Source organism: Canis lupus, chromosome 2 (assembly GCF_011100685.1).
Source record: "Canis lupus familiaris isolate Mischka breed German Shepherd chromosome 2, alternate assembly UU_Cfam_GSD_1.0, whole genome shotgun sequence".
NCBI lineage: Eukaryota > Metazoa > Chordata > Mammalia > Carnivora > Canidae > Canis > Canis lupus.
The window spans coordinates 28,951,937-28,979,042 of NC_049223.1; the positions used below are offsets into that span (position 1 = coordinate 28,951,937).

The following is a 27,106-nucleotide window of genomic DNA, read 5'->3' on the forward strand; positions in this document are numbered from 1 at the left end:
TTATTGCACTGGTCTGAATTGGACTGAACCTGTAATATCTTCGAGTTATGCCTGTAAAGGGTTAATACCTGTCATGCTGGGACTTCAGGACCCTCCAGAATCTTATAGTATCTCTTCCCATTGGTTCCTGACACCGCTATCCTGCTTCTTCAATATTTTGAGTCCTTCTCCTACAGAGAAACCGACTGCATTGTCCTCTGAGCATTCGTGGTGACCTAATGTCAATGAAAACCTTTTCTCTACACTTCTGTCCTCTTCATTGTTGTTTCTTCCTGACACATTTAAGTTTGATGTTTGATAGCCTTTTCTGAAAATAAAAGTGAGATTTTTTTTTTTAAGGCAGAAATGAGGGCCGCAATACTAGCCTTTCTTGTGATTCCTCTCCTACCACCTTGAGCTATGTGGTTTGGACAATCTACCGAACCCCCCCGGAACTCAATCTCCTGCCATGTAAAGTGGAGATGACAATATCTATCTAACAGGTTGTTGTGAGCTTTAAAGGTAATCTATACAAAGAAGCAACACACAGCAGCGCTCAGATATCATAGTTATTAATATATATTATGTATATAATGTATTTAAATATATATATATAATATATATATATAATATATATATAGCCAAAATGGAGGATCTGAGTTCTCTGACTTCTTCAAAGATAATGATCTGAATTAAACCACAACATTTCGCAAGCACTTCCCAGTGACCCAGATAGTTTAGACATAGCTCTACTTCTCAGCAAGAGAGAACCTTCCACCATTGGGTGTAAAGCATGCATATTCCTGAAGATTATAATTCTACATGATGCGAAAGCACTGACCTAAGAATCAGGGCTCTGTTGCCGGCTCTGTTGTCAGACTTGCAAAAACCTGAGGAATGATACATAGCTTCAGTTTCCTTATCTACAAAATGTGTGGGAGGACCTAAACAATCTTTAGGGTCTCTTTCAGCTCTCAGATCGTAGGATCCTATTAAGAGGAATAGTCAACATGTGCCTTGATATTTTATTTTGTACCAAAACACTTGCTTTCTGTAAGGCCCAAAATGCTGGATGGGTTTGCCAAGGAAGTTGGAGACTATCTTTGACATTAGGTACAATTTTTGGGATTTTTCTTAGATCTGACTTGGAGGTGAATGGCTTTGGGTCAAGAACCAGTATTTCTTTATCAGGCGCACGAGCTCTTTGTGTACTCTTATGTCCTTTATGTAAGCTTAGTAAATCATCATCCAGAAGTTTCTGTGCTTTGTCAATTTTTCTGGTGTTCATCCCCAATTTCTACTGTATAGATGGAGGAAAGAAAAACACAACCATGAAGCCATCTACTTCTCAGTTCTGGCGGAGCTGCGGGTAAACATCTCTTGACCTTGATTCGCCCACCAAGCAAAGAATCTTATCTCAGATTCTGTCCACATCCTTTTGAATCCTCTTTATTTTCCTTGCCTTTCATGTTGCTCACATGGGCCACAAGGGCCAGAAGCATTCTCTTTCATTTTGAACAACATCAGAAAAGAAAAACAAATCACCTAGCCCACAACCGTTTTTCACCCACCCACCTTCCCTCCAGCCAAGTGAGTTTTCACTGCATCCTCTTAGATACTGAGTAAGGCTCATGGAAACAGAGTGCTTTGTAAACAGGTTCACTGGCACCCAAGACCAGCTCCCTGCCCACCATGGGACAGGTGGGTCCTTTGGAAAGGGGCAGATGGAGAGGGGAGATGTGGCAGTTGCTGCTACTGTGTGGTTGAGGTACCCGCAGCATCTGGGAGCTTGTCCGAAATCATCTTAGCCTCCACGCTTGCCCTATTAAATCCAAATGTATATTTTAATAAGACCCCCAGGTGACTTGTATGCACTTTAGCATTTGAGAACCACGCCCATAGACAACAAGGACAGTCCCAGTGTTTGTGGAGAATCCACTTTCGACATCACTCTCTCAGATCGAATGATGACTGCAAACTTTAGTATTTCTGGCTCACTTGAGGGACACAAAAACATCAGCAGGAAACTCACTTTAGTTCTATTCCCCTTTAAAAAACAAAAGGTTAAAAGATAAAGGAGTAGATTAATACTGGTGGGGCGGAGCTGAGGGCATGTGGAGAAACAAAATAAAGGGAGTGTCACAATTCCAAACCCAAGTAGAAACCTCTGATCTGTATCTCTTGCTCCTATTCTTCTCACTGTGGGATGGGAGCCCCTTATGGGAAGAAAGTATCTCATTTCACCAAGTTTTTCATCTTTTATTTAAAACCCAAGCAGCAGAAGCTGCACAGGTGTCCTTCTGGGAATAGTGGTGGGTAGTTGATGGTATGATCTAATACTTGAGAGAACAGATGCCTGAGAGACCAAAAAGCCCGTTTGAACTCCTAAATCTGTTGCTGTGTGTCATTGGTTGTCATTCCTGTCCTCTATGACACGAGAACTACAAATGCCTAATCTTTCCCAGCCTACAGGGCACGGTAAGATGAAGTTGAGCCTCCAGCAATCTATTGGAGGGAAAACAAAAACAGAACAAAACAACAGCGAAAAGAGAAGAGTGTCCTAGGGCTCTTCACCCCACCCCCTTCTCCCCAGACCTGTTTGGTGACACTGTCCAGAGGAAGTGGCTCTAGTTACTGTCCTTAATGTCAGCTGAAGAAGCCAAAAGCACGCAAGGGGAGTTGCACTTCAGTTAAGTAGGAAAATCCTGGAGGCAGCAAATCTGCAAATATCCCATGGGAAGATGCCCCACGACACTGTTTCAGGGACAGTGATGAAGGTGAAGTATGAGAAGGAAGTGGAACATGTGAGATCCTGCCTGTGTCTTTCAAATTATCATTCATACCAAAACTCCAAAACAAGATGTGAAACACTTTCAATGTCAGAAGAGCTTGATGTAACTCCCTGTTAGTACATGGCAAAGGCCTTGGGATTTTCAGGGTTAATAATAGGTGTTATCTGCCTCTTTTCCCCTCTACCCACATAAAAGGTACAAGAGCTAAAAGGCAAGGCCATATGAATAATACACCTCTGAGCCTATATAGTAGGAGTCCCATCCTGGAAGCCCCATTTTCAAGCTCGGTGCATTAGTCCCCACTTCCCAACACCAAGTTAGTAATCCGAAATTCTTCCTCTACTCCACAGAAAGTAGACATCTGACTCCCAGAAGAGAAAATGACATCTAAATCCAGAATTATACCAATACTTAAAAATTACAGAGAGGAAACTATTTCCCTACCCACTTTCTAAAGAAAATTCTGAAAAGAAAGAAAGAAAAAGAAAGAAAGAAAGAAAGAAGAAAGAAAGAAAGAAAGAAAGAAAGAGAGAGAAAGAAGGAAAAAGAGAGAGAGAAAGAAAGAAAGAAGAAAGAAAGAAAGAAAGAAAAAAGAAAGAAAGAAAGAAAGAAAGAAAGAAAGAAAGAAAGAAAGAAAGAAAGAAAGAAAGAAAGAAAGAAAAAGAAAATTCTGTGTCTGCCTCCTGAGCTTCCAGGCCCACTGTGGTGTGAGCCAGGGGAACGGGTAGAACTGGGAACATAGAACAATTTCTGTTAAAAAGTCAGAGCCGATGGAGAAGCAAGAAATGGATCTGGAAAGAGATACAAGGGTTAAAACAGAGAAAATCCCCCGTTAACTGAATTTCAAGAAAGAATATTCAGAATTTTTAGTGAGTAAAACCAGGGAATGAATGTGGTTGCCATGCTGTGTGGGAAGAGATTTTGTAAGTGATAATACAAGGAAAAAGTATTTAAAGACATTTTGCTGAGTCACATATGTAGAAATCTTCTTCTTTACTCCTGTGCAAGGCTTCAGAATAGACAGTGTTTTTGATTCTTCTTTTTTTTTTTTTTCTAGATGTTGTACTGCTGTTTTTTTTGTTTTCTGTTGTTGTTGTTTTTTAATGCTACCTAGGAGGGCTAAAAGTATCCCAGATTTACTCCAGTTAGATTAAAAAGAAGGAACGTTTCAGGGTTACATTTCCCACACTCTCATACCTCCCACTTCCTTCAGATAATATCTGGAACACCCTTGGCAAGGCACTCCAGAGGAGAAGATTATAGTCAAGCTCTTTACCTGTTCTTAGCTCTGGATCAGAGAAGGTTCAGTGCTTCTAAATTCCAGGAAAGATGCTTTTATGGAAATGAAGTCTGTGGGAGAAAGAAGTTCTGGAACTCCCCTCGTCCCCATATGATGGATGTCCTTAGATATTCAGGCAAATTTGGGATGACTCTGGGAACTTCCATGGTCTTATTTAGAAAAGCATATCGTCATGTAATTCAACAGTTTTTAAGGACACAAAGTTGCCTCAAAAGCAATTTGCCTTAAAAAAGATGTAGGTGTTTAGAAACATTCTCGGTTCATGATTAAGTTGTCAGATTCCGAATGCTTCTGAGGTCAATCCTTGATTAGTTGTGCTAATGAATAATTACGAGAGTTGCTAAGTATACTTCTTACTGATTTCCCTGAGGGCAGAGTGAGAGTGAAGTGCAGTTCTTAAGTGTACAATTTGATGAGTTTTCAAATATGTACACCCCTGTGATCAACATTTCCATCATTTCCTGCCTTCTTACAACCAGTCCCACTCACCACAAGCAACCACTACTCTGATTTCTTCGCGTGTACTGTTTCCCGTCTTTTCGCAAGCTTCATACAAAGGGAATCAAACTGGATGTAAGATCTTGTGTATATCTTCTTTTGTTCAACACAATATTTTTGAGATTATTTAAAGCCACTACAAAGATCTTGTACAAGTCTTCTTCTAAACATATGCTTTCACTCTTCTTCAATAAATACCTTGGAGCGGAATAGCTGGATCATAGGGTAGGGAGGTAGCTAGTTACCTTCACTGAAAACAAAACAACTACCAGCTTTCCGAGGAAGGGTATCATTTTACACTCCCACCTCCTCTCCCACTTCTGTTGTTGTCAGTCTTACCTCTAATAACCTTTCTGGGTGGAATATTCCATGGTGCTTTCCAGTTTGCTTTTTTTTGATGTCTGATGATGTGGAGCATTCTTTCAAGTGCTTGTGGATAATCACCTGTCTTCTTTGGAGGAGTGACTTGTTCAAGTCTTTGTCCATCTATTTAGTGGGTTGTTTGCCTTTTGGTATTGATTCATAGTTCTTTAGGTAATGTGGACACAAGGCTTTTTGTCAGAGGTATGTGCTGCAAACACCTGCTCCCAATCTATCACTTTTTAAAAATTTTTCTTAATATCTTAGGATGAGCGGAAGTTTTTAATTTGCTTTTCTTTTACAGTTGGTGTGTCTTGGCTCCTCTCTAGGAAATTGTGGCCTATTCCTAGTTTGCAGAGCTATTTGCCTTAGTTTGCTCTTAGAAGCTTTATAGTTTTAACTTTTATGTGTGTAACTATCATGGTTAAATCTAAGGTATGGATTTTTTTATGTTTATATATAAAATAAAATTAATTTTTGTATGTGGAGTAAGGTTTTTTTCCCCCATAAATTTATCCATTTTTTCCAGAGCATTTGTTGAGATCTTCCTGTCTTCATTGAACTGCCGTGCATATTTATAAAACAATTAACTGAATGCACATGTGTGAGTCTATTTCTGGCTTTTCTATTCTGTTCCATTACTCTATTTGTCTATCCTTCTACCAGTATATACTGCCTTGGGTACTGCAGCTGTATAGAAAGTCTTGGTATCAGAAGATGTGAATTCTCCAAATTTGTACATTCTTTTTAAGATGGCCTTAGAAATGCTAGGTCTGTTGTGTTTTCAAAGAGGTTTTAGAATCAACTTGCCAAATTTCTATTAAAAAATGCATTGGATTTTTTAAAATTATGATTGTATTAAATTTGTTGATCAGTTTAAGGTAAACTGATGTCTTTTTTTTTTGAGCTGATGTATTTTTTTAATGAATCTTTCAATCCATAAACATTGCACATTTCTCCATTTATACAGTTTTTAAATTTATGTTGGCAATGTTTCAGTGTTTTCAGTTCAGAAGTCTTACAAGTTTTTGGAAAATATATTCATGAGTATTTCATTATTTTTGATACTATCATAAATGAAATTGTTTTAAAATTTTTTAATTTTCTAATTGCTTACAGTACATAGAAGTAACCACAAGTGATTTTTGTATCTTGAGACTCTAGGTTTACCAAGTTGTAGTAGTTATTTTTCAGATTTTTTGATAATTTTCTATAAGCAATCAAGTCATCTGTGAATACTATTTATTTTGAAATCTACTTTCTGATATTAATGTAGCCACCCCAGCTTTCTTATGCATACTTCTGCTAATATATCTTTATATACATCTTATTTTCAATCTATCATTGTCTTTGTATTTAAAGTATGTTCTCTTATAGACAGCACAGAGTTGGGGGCCTGTTGTTTTTCCAGTCTGAAAGTTTCTTTTTTTTAAAGATTTTATTTATTTACTTATTTGAGAGAGAGACAGAGAGACAGAGAGAGAGAGAGAGCACAGAAGCAAGGGGAGGGACAGAGAGAGAAGCAGACTCCCTGCTGAGCAGGGAGCCCAATGTGGGGCTTGATCCCAGGACTCTGAGATCATGACCTGAGCTGAAAGCAGATGTTTAACTGACTAAGCCTCCTGGGCACCCCTGAAAGTTTCTTTTAATTTATGTGTTTACTTTATGTTTCAGAAAATTACTGATATGGTTGGCTTTAAGTCTGCCCTCTTGCTACCCTGTTTCCCAGGTGTTCCATTTGGTTTTGTATTCCTCAGTTCCTCCTTTTCTCTCTTAATTTTGGCTAACCAAAAAAAGTATTTTAATACTCTATTTTATGTCTTCTATTGCCATTTTAGCTACATACTTTGTATTATTATTTGGCAGTTTCTCTAAGCTTTTCAGTATGCATCCTTAACTTATCATGATCTCTTTAGACATAATATTGTATTATTCCATATATGATACAAAAGATTTATGATAGAAACATTCCACCCACCCCAACTTTTATACTGTAGTTATTTTATATTTTACATTTACATGTGCAATAAAACTCACCGTGCACAATTATTTTTATTTTAAATAGTTCTCTTTCAAAGAATTAAAAGATGATCTTTCCATTTATCTAAAAATTTACCAGCACTCCATTCCTTCCTGTAGATCTGTATTTCTAACTTGTAATATCCACATAGCCAGGAGAATTTCCTTCAGCATTATCTTCTACAACACAGGTGTGCTGATAATAAGTTCTCTAAGCTTTCGTTTATCTGAAAATATATTAGTTTCATCCTCATTTTTTGAAAGATATTTTTTCTAGGTAGAATTCCAGACTTACGTTTTTTTTTTTTTCTTTTTACAACTTTGAATATGTTCTGCCATTGTTTTCTGACTTCCATTATTGATGCTGAAGAGTTAGCCATTATTCACTGTTGGTCCATGTAGTAGTGTGTCCTTTTTCTCTGGCTACTTTTAAGATTTTCCAATTATCTTTAGTTTTCAGCAGTGTGGCTATGATGTATATAGGTATGGTTTTCTTTATATTTACCCTGGTTGGAGTCCACTGTTTGGAGCACCTTGGAACTGTAAGTCAATTTTTGTCATCAAATTTCAGACATTTTTGGCCATTATTTCTTCAAATATTTTTTCTTCTCCATTTTTACTCTCCTACTGCTTTGGGACTTCAATTAAATATGATAGACCATCGTATATTATCCCACAGGTCACTGAAGGTCTATTCAAATTTTTGTTTAAAATTTTTTTCTTGGGCAGTCCAGGTGGCTCAGCGGTTTAGTGCTGCCTTCAGCCCAGGGTGTGATCCTGAAGACCTGGGATTGAGTCCCACGTCAGGCTCCCTGCATGGATCCTGATTCTCCCTCTGCCTGTGACTCTGCCTATCTCTCTCTCTCTCTCTCTCTCTGTGTGTGTGTGTGTTTGTGTGTGTGTGTGTGTGTCTCATGAATAAATAAATAAAATTTAAAAAATAAAAATAAATTTTTTTCTCTGTCCTCGTCAGTTTGGATAATTTCTATTGATCTGTCTTCAAGGTGTGATGAAGCTCATTTCGGATATTGTAATTTTTAGTTCTAGAATTTTTATCTGGTTCTTTTTTATAGTTTTCATTTATCTTCTGAGATATCTTATTGGTTCACTCATTATGGCCGAATTAGTAGTTGACAATTTTTTTACTCAAAGAGCCAGAAAGCAAATATTTTCAGCTAACAGACCAAATAGTCTCTGTTGCAACCACTCAACTCTGCCTTTATAGCACAAAAGCAGCCACAAACAAAACGTAAATGAATGAGTATGGGTTTGTTCCCATAAAACTTTCTTTATAAAAATAAATGGCAGCCAGTTGTCTGCTAATTCCAAAATCTTGGTCATTTTAGGGTCTGTTCCAATTGATTCCTTTTTACAAATGGGTCACACTTTCCTATTTCTTAACATGTCCAGAATTTTAAAAAACTTGCCAGATATTATGAATTACACATTTTGGAGAGTCTGGAATATGTTGTTTTCCTTTAAGAGTTATTGAACTCTGTTCTTACAGGAGTTAAGTTGCTGGTTCCTCCTCCTATCTGTCAAGTTTGGTTTTAGTCTTTATAAAGGTGGGTCTGTTTGGGGGAGTATCCAAATTCCAGCCATGCCAGCATCCTAAAACTCTGATTTTTTCCCTCCTCAGGTCAGTGAGACCATGGCTCTGCTTGGGTTCCACTTTGGTTCTACCTGGCAGGAAAGTGGCCATGAAGGAATCCATGGCAATGGTGGGGTTCACTTCATGTTTCCCTCTTCTCGAATCATAACAGACATTGCTACCAAATGCCTGAAAACACTTTTTGCACATTTTGTCTTGTTTTAAAGTTGTTTTCAGCAGGGGGGGAGGGTAGGTTTTGGTACCAAAATTTTGTCATGGCTGGAAGCAGAAGTCCTCATTGCTTTTTTTTTCTTCCCTTCAATTATTTTATATAGCTCAGGGAATGTCCATTCCTCATAAGTTGCTCCTTTTTAAAAATTTGACTTTATGGATTAAGGTAATTTTAGGTTAACAACAAAACCAAACAAAAGCTACAGAGATTCTTCATATACTCCTGATTTCATTCATGCATAGCTTCCCACATTATCATATTATCAACATCCCCCACCAGATGGTACATTTGTTTCAGTTGATGAACCAACATTAACACATCATTATCACCCAGAGTCCACATTTTACATTAGGCTTCACTCTTGGTGTTGCACATTCTAAGGGTTTGGGCAAATGTATAGTGACATATATCCACCATTATAGTAACCTACAGAGTATTTTCACTGTCTCAAAAATCCTTTTACTCTGCCTATTATTCATCTTTCCCTCCTCCCTAACACTTGGCAACCAGGATCTTTTTACTGTCTCTATATTTTTGTCTTTTCCAGAGTGTCATATATCTGGGATAACACAGTATGTAGCATTTGAAATTGGCTTCTTTGACTCAGGAATATGCATTTAAGTTTCCTCCATGTCTTTTCATGGCTTGATAGCTCACTTCTTTTTAGCACTGAATATTTTATTGTCTGGATGAACCACAGTTTACTTATCCATTCACCTACTGAAAGACAGCTAAACATAGCTTCCAAGTTTTGGCAATTATGAATAAAGCTACTAAAAACATCTGTGTGCAGATTTTTGTGTAGACATAACTTTTCGACTTCTTTGGGTAAATACCAAAAAGTGTGATTGCTGGATTGTACAGCAAGAGTGTGTTTAGTCTTGTAAGAAATTGTAAAACCCTCTTCCAAATAGGCTGTGCTATTTTACATTCCCACCAGCAATGTATGAATGTCCCTGTTGCCCCACGTCCTTGCCAGCATTTGGTGTTCTGGTTCTTGGCCATTTTTAAAAGGTATGTAGTGGTATCTTGTTGTTGTTTAGTTTGCACTTCCCTGATAACATATGACGTGGAGTACCTTTTCATGTGCTCATTTGCCATCTATATACCTTAGTGAGGTAGCTGTTCGAGTCTTTGGTCTGTTTTAAAAACCAGGTTGTTGGGGGCCTGGGTGGCTCAGTCAGTTAAAGCATCTGTCTTCAGCTTGTGTCTTTATCTGGGGGTCCTGGGATCAAGCCCCACATTGGACTCTGCTCAGTGATGAGTCTGATTCTCTGTCTCCCTCTGCCCCTCCCCTCTGTATTCTCATTCTGTGCTCTCTCTCAAATAAATATATAAAATCTTTTAAAACATTAATTTAAAAAATCAGATTGTTCACTTTCTAATTGAGATTCAATACTTCTTTGTATACTTTAGATAATAGCCCTTTAGCATATATACCTTTTGCAAATATTTTCTCCCAGTCTGTGGCTTGTTTTCACTGCCTTGGCAGTGTCTTTTGAGAGCAGACATTTTTTTCTTTTAATGAGGTTCACCTTCTCAGGTCTTTCTTTCACGGATTGTGCCTTTGGTGGGGGTGCATATAAAAAGTAATCATTAAATCCAAGGTCATCTAGACTTCTCTGATCTTCTAAAAGTTTTATAGTTTCATGTTTTACATTTAGGTCTGTGATCCATTTTGAGTTAATTTTTGTGAAGGATGTAAAGTCTGTGTCTGGATCCATTCCTTTCCATGTACATATCCAGTTGTTCCAGAACGATTTAATGAAAGGACTCCACTTGCTCCATGGTATTGCCTTTGGTTCCTTGCCAAAGATCTGTGACTATACTCATCTGGGTCTATTTCAGGACTCTCTCTTCTGTTACATTGGTCTATTTGTTTATTCTTTCACCAATACAACATTGTTTTGATTACAATCAAATCAATGATAGTAAATCTTGAAGTCAGGTAGTAGTGTAAGTCCTTCAACTTTGTTCTTCTTCAATATTGTGTTGGCTATTCTGGATTTTTCCCCTTCATATAAACTTTAGAATCATTTTAGAATCAGAATTGACATCCACACAATAAGTTACTGGGAGTTTTATTGGAAATGCATTAAATCTATAGATCAGGGATGCCTGGGTGACTCAGAGGTTGAGTGTCTGCTTTTGGCTCAAGACCTGATCCCAGGGGGATCCCTGGGTGGTGCAGCGGTTTAGCGCCTGCCTTTGGCCCAGGGCACGATCCTGGAGACCCAGGATCGAATCCCACGTCGGGCTCCCGGTGCATGGAGCCTGCTTCTGTCTCTGCCTCTCTCTCTCTCTCTCTCTCTCTCTCTCTCTCTGTGACTATCATAAATGAAAAAAGAGAATCTTTAAAAAAAAAAAAAAAAAAAAGACCTGATCCCAGGGTCTGGGGATCAAGTCCTGCATCAGGCTTCCCGCAGGGAGCCTGCTTCTCTCTCTGCCCATGTCTCTGCCTCTCTTTCTGTGTCTCTCATTAATATATTAAAAAAAAATCTTTTTTTAAATCTGTAGATCATGTTGAGAGGAAGTAATATAGTGGCAATATTGAATCTTCCTATCCATGAACGTGAAATATCTGTCCATTTATTGAATTATTTGATTACTTTTGTCAGAGTTTTGTAGTCTTCCTCATATTGTCCTTATAGATATGTTGTTATAGTTATACCAAAGCACTTTATTGTGGTGCTGCTAATAGAAATGGTATTGTGTTATTAAGGTCAATTTCCATTTGTTCCGTGCTGGTATGTAGCAAAGCAATTGACTTTTGTATATTAGCTTTGTATCCTGTAACCATGCTAAAATTGCTTATTAGTGCCACAAGGGTTTTTGTCTTTTCTTTCAGCCTGTCTATGTAGACAATCATGTCATCTGCAGAAAACCAAAAAGTTTTATTTCTTCCTCATCTGTACATCTTTTATTTCCTTTTCTTTTCTAATTGCATTAGCTAGGACTTCTAGCACCATGTTGAAAAGTGGTGATGAGAGGGAAGGAATATCCTTGCCTTGTTCTTTAATTTTTTTATTATTATGCATATCTTGTCTTAGCAATAGGTTTACCTTCTGATACTTAAAACATAGGTGGGTACTGATATACAAGTACCAGTGAGTGGTACTGAGGATATGGACTGTAGAGAGAGATGACCTTTTGCAGAAGGATAAGGTTGAAGGTAAAATTCAGCCCAGCCTCCATCTGAGGTACCATTCTCCTTTCCTGAACAGAGGAAAAAAGGAAGGAAGAAGAACAGGCATCTATTCTGTGTCTATTAAGTATGGGGTGCTCTGCAAGTTACCTTTGAATGTTATTTCATACAATCTTTAAAACAAACAATAAAATGATGATGATGATGATTATGCCCAGTTTACAGAAAAAGTGGGCAAAACTCAGGTAAGTAAAAGGAATGACACTATATACCTAGTAAGCTGGTAGAGCTAGGATCTAGAAGCCCATTTTTCTCCCCTTTCCACCATGCTACCTTTATTGCCTTATTATGATGATTATATGATTACCAGTATTTATGGAGTATATATGTTACATATTCCTTTACAGTCACTGGCCCTTTGAGCCATTCAAATTATTTCTATTTAGTTCCTTCCTGGTCAGAGGTGGAGTAAGCTGTCCACACTCTCCTCATCTTCTGTTATTCAGGAGATCAGGAGTATCCTGAGTCTTGGATGAGGGTAGCCTTCAGTATGACAAGATGCTGGGCACAGTGTAAGGACAGAGAGAGTGATGACTAATAAGCAATCGGTAGATTATCATCTGTGAGCAATGAGTGAAGCAACCAGCCTGGATTTAGTGCCTATACTGGTGAATGGAGAGGCTGTCAGTGCTTTCTCAGATTTTCCTGCTTCTGTGATTCTTCCTATCCACTTTCTTTATCTAAACTGTGGCTTTTCCCTAAAAATCTAATCTCTTGAAGCAGGACTTATTGCAAGATACACAATGGATTCATTTTTCTCATTTGAGCAGTGCCTTTCCACCCACCTTAATAACTTGGGCATTTGGCCACTATTTCAGGTGTCCTTGGTGGGAAACCAGAGTCCATTTTGGAAGGGGCTGAGAAAAGGTCAAGTCTTTGTGGTATGAGAAGGAACTTGGTAAAGTCAGAGATGGGTAGGTGGGTGAAAAATACACATTTCTTACTCACATCCAGACTTTGGGTGAAGCACTTTATATATATTTCTCAAAAAGCAAAGCAAAGAATTTATTATAGAAATTCTGACAATCCTTATTTCCTGAAAAGTATTTCTCACAGATGCAATGTTGTCCCTCAATTAAACTTACGTGGCTTTCCTCTCTTCCTTTTCTCATATCATTTGGTCCTCTTCTCTCTTTCCATACTTGCTCAGCATGAGGCATATTCAGAATAAAACCTCATTCATTTCTATTCATTTAGTTTGAATTATATTGTAATTTGGACAGGAACTTGATTGAAGTCAAATTTTGAACCATTTCTGATACAAAAGTTTCTAAAGGACAATGGCAACAGCCTAGGGTTCTCTCTGGGAAAATGTGGGGTACCCATAAATCTTTTAAATAAAGTGAAGAAATGTGTGATGAAATCATTACATAGTTAAGTATGTGAGTGTGTGACTGGAACCTCCTGAATTCCTAACATGCCTCTTTTTCTTTGCAGACCTCTGTGATGATGACCCACCAAACCTCAAACACGCCACATTCAAAGCTCTCACATACAAGACAGGCACGGTGTTAAATTGTGATTGTGAGAGGGGCTTCCGCAGAATAAGCAGCTACATGCATTGTACAGGAAACTCTAGCCATGCTTCCTGGGAAAACAAATGTCAGTGCAAAAGTATATGTAAGTGTTTCCTTTTGTTTACCGAGGGAAATAGAAGAACTCTAACAAGAGGGAAAGAGCTTCAGCTTTTGTTCACTCAGCCCTATAGATGAAAACTGGGCAGCCCAAACTCTACAATAACTCATCTTAATGGTTTCTGGAAAATAATTCACTAAACAAATGTTTAAGAAATACTTCCCAGTTCCAAGGAGTGATCTAGGCACTCGGGATACCCAGCACTCAAAGAACTTATATTCTGCAGGGAAAGAGGGTACGGATGTTATACTAATAATTACTGAACAATTAGAAAATAAGTCTAATTCATGGCAATGTGAATGCACTTATTGACACTAAAGTATACATTAAAATGATTAATATTGTTTTACACTACATATATCTTATCACAATTTTTAGAACTAAAAATTAAAAAGAATAGTCAGAATGCACCTATATAAAGAATAATAAAAATAATAGCAACCCCAGTGAGTATCTACCTGTAGGGCTGTATTAACTCTTTTGCATTTTGCTTTCCAAAGCTCACATCTCCTATCACCCGTATGCTGACTGGTGACATAGACCTATCCTAACTCTACCTCCAGCAACATGGCAGCGTGAAATCCCAACAACTCCCCATGGCTCCTCTGTCCCCTCTCCTCTTTAGTGTCCATCTCCACAACCCTAAGGAAGAAGGTCTGGGCAGAAAAGTGGAGGCAGTGGGTGAGGCATTTCCTTCCCTGATGAGAGTAAAAAGGGAAAGGAAGCTCATGCCACTGAATTCCAGAGTCCTACCTATTACCGAAATTTTCACTCTGGCTGCCATGGGCTCTTTCAGGCATTTCTTTGGAGGTAAATATATGGTCAAGCAGGAAGTATTGTCAGTTCAGTGTCTTCCCAGCCCAGTGTCAGGAACTGACATTCCAGAGCATGAGGAATATTCCCCCAAACACCCCTGTCCCCCAAATATTGCTGTCTCTTGTTCCAGTCCTGCAAGACCCTGGCTGGGCTTGGGAAAATCAAGAAGAATAACAATCCCGTAGGCAGGTCAGTCTGGTATGTGGCAAGACCCCAAATCTTCATTAGGGAAGCAGAAAGGAAGAGAAGGCTATTCCTTTCAAATTTCTTCATTTCTGGATTTCAAAACCTGGCTTGAGAGCCCCGTGGCCCTCAATGTTGAATGTGATTGTAATCGGTGATGGACTAAGGGTCCTGAACCTCATCGTTGCTGGTGAGGCTGAGCAGAGAAGGCCACTTGCTCAGAGACTGTGGGTGGGTCACCTCGCTGGAGTGGAATGTTGAGGGAATGACCCCCGACGGGCTTTCGAAACCTAAGTTGATCTACTTTTGCTGGTGTATGCTCTTCTTTGAGTCCTGAAAGCCCAATTTCTCTACCAGGTGTTTTGTCTACTCTGTGATAATGGAACACAGTGAAACGTGGTGGGTCCATTTGTCCTTTTGTTTCTTACCTCTGGAGATGGTGTCTGGGAGCCACCGTGAGTTTTGTTTCAGCCATGCCATGCATGGACTCCAAGGTCTGGAGATGGCTGCTCTGCTGAAGCATCCTGCTGCCTCTTTCCCCAGCAGAGCCTCCCCAGACTCTCAGCTAGAATCCCAAGCCCCTCGTGGCAGTGCCCATACTCAACTCCTTTGCCAAAGTCTTCACGGTAGAGAGGAGTATGGTAGGAGGTTTCTCTTGTCCTTGCTTTAAGATTGAGTCCCTTCAACTTACAGATTAACTGCTTTAGGGAGGTAAGGGGAGAGAGTGGGTTCTGTGTCACCTCATTCCTCACTGCTATCATGCAAACGCCCACGCACCAGGGTGGCAGGTGGATAGCCAGAATGGAGTCCCTTTTGGGGAGACACACAAACACCAGAAAAATCTTTCAGTTCTTTTAGAAACATGTAGTAGGCCACACACATCATGCACAGGAATACTCTCAGGCCAGTGCTGAGTCAGGCGTGAACAGTTGCTGCTGAGAGCACCCTAAGGACAGGGTGTGGTGTGGTTCCTCTTCGTAATTCCTGCACCCCGCTACTGCCTGGCATGTCACAGGCAGTGGAAAGGCACTCTTTTTGAATAAAAATGAGTACACAGAGAGGTTTTCTATTTTAAGCATATGTGAAGTTACTTGCTTCATTCTATCCATATTCTCTAGCCCCAGAGAACAGAAAAGGAAAAGTTACCACTAAACCTGAGGAACAGAAGGGAGAAAACCCCACAGAAATGCAGAGCCAAACGCCGCCCATGGACGAAGTTGACCTTGTAGGTAAGAGGTGAAGCTGAATGGCTGTCTGGCTGACTCCTAAGGGCCAACCCTTCTCTTGTAGGGATATTGTGTGTTCCGCAAAGTAGGAAGGTCTGTCCCACTATCCTCTTCTTTAAGGATATCAGGTAAACAGGAACTATTGTGTCATGGTCGTAAGCTGTAGTACAGCTCAGCATTTCAAGCCAACCTGGGCTCTGGACTTCCTTGGGTTTGGGAGCTGGCGGGATAGAATTGAGCTCAATTCAATTCAATTCACGTGAACTGAATTCCAAGGCATATGTTGGGACTAACTATGCCCAGCACCATAGCCAACTGTCTCTGCCCTCGAGGAAATGCTTGGTTTCACCCTTAAATACAAGACAATCAATGCCAGCAAAGCAATTTACTTAAAAATGTTTCTGATAAACAGGGCCCTAAACTACACTGTGCCATGTCGGTGAGTATGAAAGCTGCAGACAAGCACCTCCTAGCTAGTGGGCTGTGGGTGAGTGAGCACCGTGGCCACCCAGCTGCTGCCGTGGCTCTAAAATGAATCACGTTGAAGTCAGGTCCTCACATCAGGAAGAACTAGAGCCCGTTAGGAAAACCTGAGCTTTGGGGCGACCCACTCACCTTTATAGGACCCTATTGTCCTATGTTGATTTTACTACCTTACCAAAAAACTTTACCATCTTGTATATAATTTCTTTTGAATCCCACAACCCAGTGAGTCAGGGAGCAGGATCATGACTTCGATTTACTGAAGAAAATGAGACACAGAGAAGTTTAAAAGACTTGGCTAAATTTACATTTAGGAGTAAGACCTCAGGTCTCCTGAAATATACGAAGGATCTTTCTACTGATTACTTGTTTCAGATTAATTTTATTTGCAGCTTCCATTATTAAAAAAAAAAAAAAGACGAATCCAGGGGCACTGTTTGCAATATGATGTTTTTATGTTGTTCCTCCAACCGTGGGCTGAATGGCATTTCAAAAACACATTCAATTGTTTGTTTTTCTCTCTTTTTCCCATATTCCTCTGAACAGTTATTTCAAAGTTTCTCAGAAGGTCAATGTTTGTTGTCCTTATTCAAGAGACAACCACTGGTTCTGGCCACAGATCTTCTTAACGGGATGTTTTCATTTGAAAGAAGCAAGCGTAATTTAAACAGGTTCAGACCACTATGGATTTTATTGGCTGTAAAAAGAAATTTTATTCTGAGACGAAAACACCAGTTCAGTCACGATTTGCAAGGTGTTACACTAGAGCAAAACACTTGGGGCAGGACCACTCTCAGCTTCCCGCTGGAGCTTCCGTCTGGAGCAGGGGGGTTATATGTAAGATACTTTGAAGGTCATATTGGGTATTCGGATCGTGGAAGGTCTGGAGGGTCAGAGCATAAGTGTAGCCTCATGTTTCTGGGGAGACAGGAACCATGGAGACATGTGGTTCCATATATCCAGATTTGGGGTGGGGTAGGGAATCCTGAAAATATATCAGAGCAGGACATGATCACTGGGGTGAAAGGCCAGTCAGGCTTGGGTTTTCGTTGGGCGAGTGAGGGCACAGGGAATTTTCAGAGGTTGTGGCAGGGCTCACATTGAGCAGACCTTAGGTGTGGCTTGATGAGAGATCAGGTTCCATTTGCCCGAGATTCTCTCAGCCCTTCCTTCTTTCTGGCTTTGGCTTTATCTCCAGGCCTTCAGCCATGGCCCCAAGATGACCAGCAGCCACCACCCGAGGATGTGCCTCCTCACTTAGCAGTGGAGACCCAGGGTGGGCTTTGTATTTCACGGGCCCCAATGGGCTTGAGCCCACCCTTATCCCTCCACTTGAGAGCCCTTCCCACAGCTGTCCACTTATGAGAACCCTCGCCGTCACCACAAGCAACTGCTGGTTCCTCTGTGTCCCCACAGCAACTGTCTGTTCCTCAGAGATAACACTCAGCGCATTCTGTATCCAGATGTCTTCCTCATTCGATGGATTATCCACTCCCGCAGGAGTGACGGGGTCTGTGTGCCTTCCCACAAAGTGCTTGGCGAAGTTCCTGACACACGGACGCTCTCAGTACATATTGGTTGAATAAAAGAAAGAATGAATGAGGGGACAAAACAATAAGAACCCAGGCCCAGCCTCTAGGAAGAGACAACTCAATTCACTCAGAGCTTCCTTCCCCTCTTCCAGGTCACTGCAGGGAGCCTCCTCCCTGGGAACATGAAAACTCCAAGAGAATTTACCACTTTGTAGTGGGGCAGACACTTCACTACCAGTGCATGCAGGGATTCACAGCCCTCCACAGAGGTCCTGCCAAGAGCATCTGCAAAACCATCTTTGGGAAGACCAGATGGACGCAGCCCCCGCTCAAGTGCATAAGTGAAAGTCAGTTTCCAGGTATGGGGGCACCTTCTGAATCCACCACACTGCTTTTTCCATCGGGCTGACCGGAGTAGAATTCCTGACCCATAAGCAATGTGACTGCGGGCAAACCACTTCATCTCTGTGGGCCTCTGTCTTCTCTCATTCTAGAAAGTAGACTGGACAAACTAGGGTCTCTACCACCTAAGGTCCCCTGCACCCTGAGTGAGAACAAATAGCAGAAGGTGGAGGAGGAAGGAAGATCTCTCGAGTGTTCTAAAGCCCCCCAGATACTCAGATGCTGCCTCACTAGTGATAACGCTGCCCCTTCCCAGCAGATCCTAAAATTCGGCTTCTTCTAAACGACCAAGACTTCCTCTCATTCATTCTGGCCACCCGCACACTTCTAATTTGCTGCTATGCGACGTAAACTCATTATTTGTACAGTGCTCCACTGTTAGCATGCTCCCTCTCCTTGTGTAATTCCCACCTGAGCTTTGATAAAAGTGCAGGGAAGGGGCTTATTCAAGCACGCATGTGCACACATGCACACACACACACACTCATTCGCATGTATAGACAACGCACCTATGTTGAGGGTTTCATTCTGAAAGTGTATTACCATTTTTATAATAAAAAACCGCTCACATTTAAAAATAAGTGTTACAGGTTTCTTAGCTCACCACCTATTGGTTCTTAACCCTTCTGGGAGTTTCCCTGGGTGGAATCTGAAACCACCCCTACAGGTGGAGGAGTGCAGGGAGAGACCAAAGGGAGAGGCAGGCCACCGCTGGTAGGTGGCGGTTTTAATAAGCAAAGGGAACTTACTTATGAGGCTCGTGTTGGGGTGGCAGCAAGACGAAAGGAGCCCCGTGCTCGCCTGCCGGATCCTAACTGGACTGGGTCACATACACCCTGCAGGTGCTCTCCCCACCACATCACTAACTCAAGGCTGTGTCCTTGGAGCAGCCCCTGGGAGCAGGAAAGGCAAGCGGGACCCACATTCCAAGGACAGGGGACGAGGGGAGGAGCCTCTGAGTGCCTGGGTCCAGCCCGAGGGTCAGCTGGCATATGTGTCTTTTTTTATTTTTTAAGATTTTATCTATTTATTCATGAGAGACACAGACAGAGAGAGAGAGGCAGAGACACAGGCAGAGGGAGAAGCAGGCTCCAGGCAGGGAGCCCGATGTGGGACTCGATCCCGGGTCCCAGGATCAGGCCCTGGGCTGAAGGCGGCGTAAACCGCTGGGCCACCCAGGCTGCCCTGAGTGTGTGTCTTTTTGATGACATTCCCCGACACCGCCGCTTCCCGCACCCCATGTCCTCCTCTGGGGCTCTTTGGGGGCCACTGAGCTTCCTTCCCACAGTGCGCCAGGGTGTGTGTGCTTCCCTGTGAAAGCGTGACAAGGCAGGGCAGTGTCCTGGGTAACTGGACGCCCCCACAGGGACAGGGAACCTGTCCTTCTGTGCCTTCCTACTTCCTCCCAGGTCTCCCTGGCATTTGTGTGACTATGACCTGTCTCTGAGCCACAGGTGGAAACCAGGGCGGAATAGGAGGCTTGGGGAGACGTGGCTCAGGACTCCAGAGCTGGGATCAGGGTCACAGTTCCCTCTCACCCAGCTTTGCGGGCGAGGTGACCCCTGATGGGGAGCCGCACGGTGCGGGGGCCCCCGACAATGTGACTCGCTGAGTGTGTGTGGGGTCAGCCGAGGCGGGCAGGCCGGGGTGCACTGAGACCCACGTCCCCCTCCATCATCACTCCCTGTCTCCCCCAGATGACGAAGAGCTTCAAGCAAGCACTGATGCTCCTGCTGGGAGGGACACTTCGTCTCCCTTCATAACGACAAGTACTCCAGGTAAGGCTACAATCTCTGGCCCTGAAACCATCATGCAGGGGACCAAGCGGTTTGCCTCGCGGAGCCCGGCCCGCAGCTGCGTCAGGGATGGGCAGGCCCAGACGACCTCCCGGCCCTCACACGTGTCAAACGCGGGGCGCCTGGGTGGCTCTGTCAGTTGGGCGACTGACTCTTGGTTTCGGCTCAGGTCTTGATCTCAGGGTCGTGAGATCGAGCCCGTGTGGCCTCCACATTCAGTGCAAAGGCTGCTTATGTTTCTCTCTCTCCCTCTGCCCTCCCTTCCCCCCCTGCTCACTCTCTTTCTCAAACAAGTAAGTTTTTTTATTTAAAAAAAAAAAAAGAACACAAAACATGTCAAAAGCAAGCGTCCGAAAGAGGAGAAGCCAGGCTGAGTGGTCATCAGCACACACCGAGCATATTCTCTCTCGTCTCTTCTGCACAGATTTCCACAAACACACAGAAGTGGCTACAACCATGGAGTCATTCATATTCACAACCGAGTATCAGATAGCAGGTGGGTCGGGGGCGCTTCCCCTGCTGACGACACCCAGACAGACTGGGGGTATGTTGCTGGCTGGGCCAGCGGGCCGGTGGGGTGGTTGATGAGTTAAAAATGCCCCCTCCTTACATTGCGTAGTAGTTACACAGTAGGAGACGAATCCGGTGTTAGCCACATGGGCTCACAGTGGCCCCTAGAGTCAGCAGGGCGGGCCGCCTCAAACGAGCCCCAGGAAGCTCCTCCTGAGCCGATCCTAAATGACAAGGTATCCCATAAATGCTACAGGTGTTCTCTGGGAGGAGAGGAAAACAGGCTTAGAGCGTTAGAGAAAACTCCCGAGCCCCTCGAAACCGGGAGCTGAGGGTGGGGGCCCGGGAGGTGCCAGTGGAGGCCGCACACTTCCAGGCAGAGGGTAGGTCCCGGGGAGCTGGGGGACAGAACGGCGACCGCGGTCGCCACTGCCGTCTAGTGGACTGGCAGTTTGCCACGGGAGTGTTCCCACTGCGAAGAGAAATGGCGAGTAGGAGGCGTGCTGGTAGTCCTGCTTGGATATGTGCTCACATCAGCTCAGGGCCCCGTGTGCCCTAAACCTCCGCGGTTTGCGCGTCGGGCCAGGGTGCCAACTCCGTGTCACTGGAGCGGGTGCGGGGAGGCCCACGGTGAGCTGGGTGGCCGGCGGCGGCTCGGGGACCAGAGGCCCGCAGCTCTGGGGATGTGGAGACGCTTCCAGGGGACACTGTGTGGCATCTATCCTTGTACTTCGATGCTCCTCTGACCCATCGCAGGCCACTGCAGCCTCCTTGCCTGAGGCCCCTGAACCTTTCTGAAGAGCGTGCAGGTCAGGTCACTTCCCTGGGAAAGAGCCAAGCCCCCTGAGGAAAGGCGCCCTTGTCCTTTCCCATCTCCCCAGGGCTCCAGGGGACCCCGGCTCGGGGGGCCTCCTAGGAAATCACATCCGGGCAGGAGCAGCGTTCTGTAAGGGAGGGGAGAAACCCCAGCGTTCCCCTCTTGGGGAGACCCTTGCTCCCGGGGGCATCGGCCACCCAGCCCAGCGGGCGCCCTTGCTGAACTGCTTCTCTGTTGACAGTGGCGAGCTGCGTCCTCCTGCTGATCAGCATCGTCCTGCTGAGTGGGCTCACCTGGCAGCGGAGAAGGTGAGTCCCCTGCTGTCACCAAACTGAGCCCAGGCCCAGGCCCACAGGTGGAGCCGTGCAGGAGGGGCTCCTGGGCAGAGATCGCGCCCCCAGCCCACCCCACTCTCCTGGTAGCCCGCAGCGCCTCGGGGCCTCTCAGGGGCCCACTGGCCAACGCACACATCCCCAAAGTGTCCCACGAGGACTAAAGCGCAAGGGAAACGGGGAAAGCAAAGGAAACTAGCATTGCGTGAGCGCCTACTGTATGCCAGGCCTGATGCTTAGCTAATGAGCATTCTCACAACCTGATGTCTCAGAACATTTGAAATAGCTACAGGCTCCCCGAACTGGCAATGCAAACAGGATTGCATGGCCAAGGCCAAAACTACAACCCGAATCTAGAGCCCAAGACCCTCCTCCTCCCACCACTTGGCTAGAACAAAACCAACGGCACCATCCACCTGAGTTTATCTGCCTTGCGCTCCTCACCTACACCTACTGCAGACATTCAGACCAGAACCCCCTTGACAGGGTCGTGACCCGCCTGTGGCCTTAATTGCATTAATTCAGATTTTCAACCGTAGTTGCAGATTAGAACAACCAGGAGAGGTGGTATTTTTTTGTTTTTGTTTTTTTTTAAACCAATGCTTACTCTCTAACCAGAATCCCCGACATCTAGGCCTCTTTTTTTTTTTTTTCAGCTAAGATAAAATTCATCATTCTAACCATTTTAAAGTGCATGATTCAGTGATTTTGGGCAATGCTGTGTATATGCCAACCACCACCTCATTACACATTAGAACATTTCCATCTCCCCAAAAAGAGACCCTGTGCTCCGAATTCCCCATTTCCCCCATTCCCTGGAAACCACAAATCCAGTTCCCATCTCTATGGATTTGCCTGTTCTGGACATTTCATGTAAATGGAATCACACAGTATGTGAGCTTGCGTGGCTGAGACACTGGTATTTCACTGAAGCTCCCCAGATGCACTGAATACATACGCATTCAGTTTTGACAACTCTGCACTAGGGCCAGGGATTCTCAAACTTGAGGGGGCTTGTTAACCAGAATCTCCTGGATGGCTTGTTAAAACATGGACTTCCAGGTCTTACCTCCAGGGTTTCTGATTCAGCAGGTCTGGGGTGGAGCCTGAAAAATCCACATTTCTAACACATCCCCAGGTCATATTGATGCTACTGTTCCAGGCACCAAACTTTGAGAACCATTGCCCTACACAGACAGTATTAAGGACCAAGAGAGAGTGAATTCATTTCACACACAGGCCAGTTTCTCCCTCCCTTTAGAGAGTGGAGTGTAGACCTACTGTGTCCCTCTCCTGACTGTTGAGGACATCCCTAAAGCCTTCCACCACCCCCCGCAAGTGTGCAGTCTAACCAGCCTTGATACAAACTTCCCAGGAAGATCCCAAGAAGACACAGATTCACCCCCCCTCCAAACCCAGAGTTCTTAGATCCTATTGTTAGCCCAGACAGAGGAAAACCAGCAGATTTCCTTTATCATTATATTGATCGTCAGGCCCACAATGTTCTCCTCATCTGCCTCATGTGAATTAAAAAGTGCAAATTATTGTGGTGCAGAGGATCAGCCCCTGAACGTTGTTATATTAGGAACTGCTCATATACACACCTGACAGTCTCCCAACTTCTCTGCAGGATTAGCTGATTCCTGAGATGTTATTTTAAGGTAATGAGAGATGAGCTATGTCAAGTACTCAGTGCATTGTGGGAACTTGACACATGGCCAATCCCTGACAAGACTTAATACCTATCAAGGAAATTTTCATTTGGTGGCTTAAAGATTAGAAGCCGTCATACCCAAAGGGAGGAGGCTGTTTGGAAGTGGTTAACGTTTGGAACTTATGTTCTGACATAACGAACAGCCTGAAACTATGAGTTCCTACAAGTGCTCCCAGAATTAGTCTTCCTTCCAGGAGCCTCACTCTTACTTGGTCCTCAAACTAAGTCCTTCTGCCACCAGCTCTAGCTTGTGCAGAAAGCCTTCCTAGAATCTAATTTCATCTAATGGTGCCCTCTTGTGACCACACAAAAATCCTACATTTGACCTGTTTTTTGTTTTTTGTTTTTGGACGAATTACTAGGAGCCAGTGATAAACAACAGCTGTTGGCTTACCCCGGCTCCTGACAGCCAAAATTTTCCTAAATTTTTAGGAATTTTGTGAACTGCTTTTAGGCATCGTCGTTATCAAAAATTCAGTATATAAACATAACTAAATAGATTATATTAGAAATGGAGGTAACAGATGCTCAAAATTAACCACTTTCTAATTATTTTACTATTTTATTTGTTCCCAGGGTTAGTTTATATCTAGTTGTATCTGTATCGAGGAATTGCAATATGATGGTGTGCTACTGCATATTCCTTCCCAACTCTATAATAAGTTATGTCACATTGATAGCTCGAAACTGGGCATGTTGGGCGCTTTTACACCTGGAAATAAGCCAACTTTCTCAAAGGCTTTTAGAGTTGACAATGCCTAAGACCAGATAAAGGCAGGCAGGAGATGGCTGTTAAGGCGTGGGAGCATGGGGTGTGAAGGGGCATGACAATGTCTGGGGGAAGTCAAGAAGTTCTGAACACTAGGAGTTGAGGTGCATGGGCAGCAGTGACAGTGGTGCTATAGGGATGGACAATGACCACGTTATGGAAGACCAAGTCATATGGAGGGACTTAGACCCTATCCTAAGGGCAACAGAAGCTTTCCCTTGGGACATAGAGTAGCACTGGCCCTTCGGACAGTCTGTCTACAACAGAGGCTAGTTTTAAGGGACAAAGTAACCATGGTGGCAGTTATGATGTAATAAATCCACAAGAGAGACAACATGAGCATGAGCTAGGTCAGTGGGTACACATTAAAAAGAGGAAAAGAATCAAGAAATACATAAATGGGGTTCAAATGAGCGGGATTTGCCAGCTGATTGGCAGTGAGGGTTAAGGAAGATAGATGGCCCAGAGATGACCCCAAATTTTTGACTATGACAATCTATGGAACCCCTTAGCCACTCTACACTAGGATGAAATGCAAACAGTAGAACACCTTTTGGAGGATCAACCCCTAAGCAGAACCCATGCTGCATTCACTGAGACCCACTCAGCCTCCACACCTGTGACCACCCAGCCCTGGAACTGACAAGGAAATGGAGGAGCTTCCTTGGGCTCTTTCTCAGATCTATTCAATGCACATTGATTGAATCATTATGCTGTAGGAACCCTGGGGCAGCCAGTCTGGGCCTCTGGAGACATGGGGAGGCCTTGGGTTCAAATTTCAGCATGTGAGAAGGTAACAGGATCCAGGGATGGAATTTTAAGTTAGCCAGTGAATAGAGGTTTATGATGAATGCTCTACCCACAATGGTTTAGGGTGGGGATCACATTTTTTTCTTGGTGAAGTATTACACCTATGACTGTGACTGAGCTATATCACTACAGGAGGAAGAGTAGAACAATCTAGAAAACCAAGAGTGGTAAGAAGCCAAGAAGAGCTCACAGAAGTCATGGAGCACAAGAAAAATCAAGGAAGTCAAATGCTCACCCAAGAGGCCTCTCCTAAGATCTTTTGGGTTTTGGAAAAGTCTGATGTCACATGCTGAAACACCAGGCAACTGCAACCTCATTACAAAATCAGCTCTATAGTATCAATGAGTGAACCCTACCTGCTTCTAAGCAGCAGTTCCAAGGTCATTGGAGGAACAGGAAGGAGCGGCCAGAAGTGTAGGTCTTATTTTCATGTCTACATGGTCACTCAAGCTTGAACAGCATGGCACTCTCTGCACACCATAGATGGTCTAAAGAGAAGTAGCTTCATGTTAATTTCATCCTAACTTCCCCGTTTAGAAATCCCAAGGAAAACTCTAGGACGAATGTAAATAGACACACACACACACACACACACACTCCCTACCTATGTAATTGGACCCTGTCCCATGATCAACCCAGATCCTTTCCCAGCTTCTGGTTGATTAGCCCCTTCTCCCAACCACATTCCTTAATGAATGCCTTTTAAGTAGAACTCTGAACTGGCAACTCCGAACCTTTTCATCCTCAGTGCAGTCCTCTAAACTAGCCCCTTCCCACTTAACCTTCGATTTGAATCTCTAAACAGAAGCCATTGCAGAGTAATCTTTGGGTAACACTGGCAGAGGACAACCAAGCTTCTGTGGATCACAGAGCTTCTGTATTTAAAAGGATTTTACTGGAGGTATGCTGGGAAAAGAAGGGTTAACTAAGTCCCAGGTGATGAACTGTACCTAGTAAAATCCTCTACCTTGTACATTACTAATACATCCGTTTACGAGTTAGTCTCCGTGGGATTGCTATAAATGATGCTCTGGATTTGGTCTGCATGAATCTGAGGTTCACAGGCACATCATGTGCGAACACCTACGTTTCCTAATCAATGTCATAAAAGAACTGATAAGAGATCAAAACATTCAATGTTTATGGATGGAAGGAAAGAAGGACGTGGGGAGCAGGGAGAGAGATCACACTGGCAGGATGTAACATGGCAAAGGTCATCCATTAGCAGGCCTCAAACTGTTAGCAAAACAGTTAGCAGGTCAAATCACCTGGAGGCCCTGTTAGACCACAGCATGCTGGGCCCATCTCCAGGGTCTCCGAGTCAGCAGGTCTGGGGCCAGGCGGGGGGTATATACACTTGGAAGGAGTTCCAGGTGATGCTGCTGAGGCTGCTCTGGAGACCACACTTGGAGAACCACTGGATTCTACTTCTCTATGCCCACCCATTCTCAAAAATCACCTGAGTAAGGAGATTAAAGAAAGGTTTAAACCAGCCAGTTTTCATTTCTGAAAGGCCAGAAAAGTGTTATTTAAAAAGTGGGCGGGTGTCAGCAGGTCCATATCCAGATTAAAGTACGATTTTCTGCCCTTTCTATGAGTAGTAACCAAGTATAATCCAGATTCCAGTGTCCACATTCCATCCCTCCCCCAAGTATATGTTTTCTGAGTTGAGGGGCAACTCAGATAAGGAAAAAAAATTTTCTTAATGTTACTTATCTTGAGTAAAATTGAATTGAATTATCATTGCTCATTTTTTTGTTGGGGGAGACCTATTTTTTAGGGAGGAAATCAGATTTTTTAAATAATAATTAAGATGTTATTTACCTTTTTCACATTCATTCTAAGTGTATGAGTTTTCCAGAAACTACATGATATGTGATGATGTCATCACTCTGATGTTAGTTTATTACTGTTGTTTGTAAGAGAACTAATAAATAATATTTTTAAAATTTCTTGTTTTTAGTCTCTAAGTGTGATAGCACTAGCTATAACTACACAAATAAAAGCAGATAAAAGCTCTTTGGGATTCTCAATGCTCTTTTTTTTTCTTTCCCTTAGATACAGCAGTGGGGTGAGGGGTAGCCAGAAAAGGGAGTGGGAGACAG

At 43.1% G+C, this 27,106-nt stretch overlaps 1 protein-coding gene and 1 long non-coding RNA gene across 2 annotated transcripts in view; one reads left to right on the forward strand and one right to left on the reverse strand.

Moving 5' to 3' along the window:
• The window catches only part of IL2RA (interleukin 2 receptor subunit alpha), a 48,859-nt gene extending 23,665 nt beyond the window's left edge, over window positions 1-25,194 (forward strand). Inside the window, exons 2-8 of the mRNA NM_001003211.2 lie at window positions 13,414-13,596; window positions 15,729-15,839; window positions 18,004-18,210; window positions 19,951-20,031; window positions 20,474-20,545; window positions 21,618-21,684; window positions 25,134-25,194. Of these exons, the coding sequence (NP_001003211.2) occupies window positions 13,414-13,596; window positions 15,729-15,839; window positions 18,004-18,210; window positions 19,951-20,031; window positions 20,474-20,545; window positions 21,618-21,684; window positions 25,134-25,155 (743 nt within the window). The 3' untranslated portion in view covers window positions 25,156-25,194. The remainder of the gene's footprint in view (window positions 1-13,413; window positions 13,597-15,728; window positions 15,840-18,003; window positions 18,211-19,950; window positions 20,032-20,473; window positions 20,546-21,617; window positions 21,685-25,133) is intronic.
• Window positions 1-27,106, reverse strand: part of LOC111091660 — an 85,699-nt gene that overhangs the window by 47,454 nt on the left and 11,139 nt on the right. The window contains exon 2 of the long non-coding RNA XR_005355375.1: window positions 25,358-25,489. This is a non-coding gene — a long non-coding RNA (uncharacterized LOC111091660). The remainder of the gene's footprint in view (window positions 1-25,357; window positions 25,490-27,106) is intronic.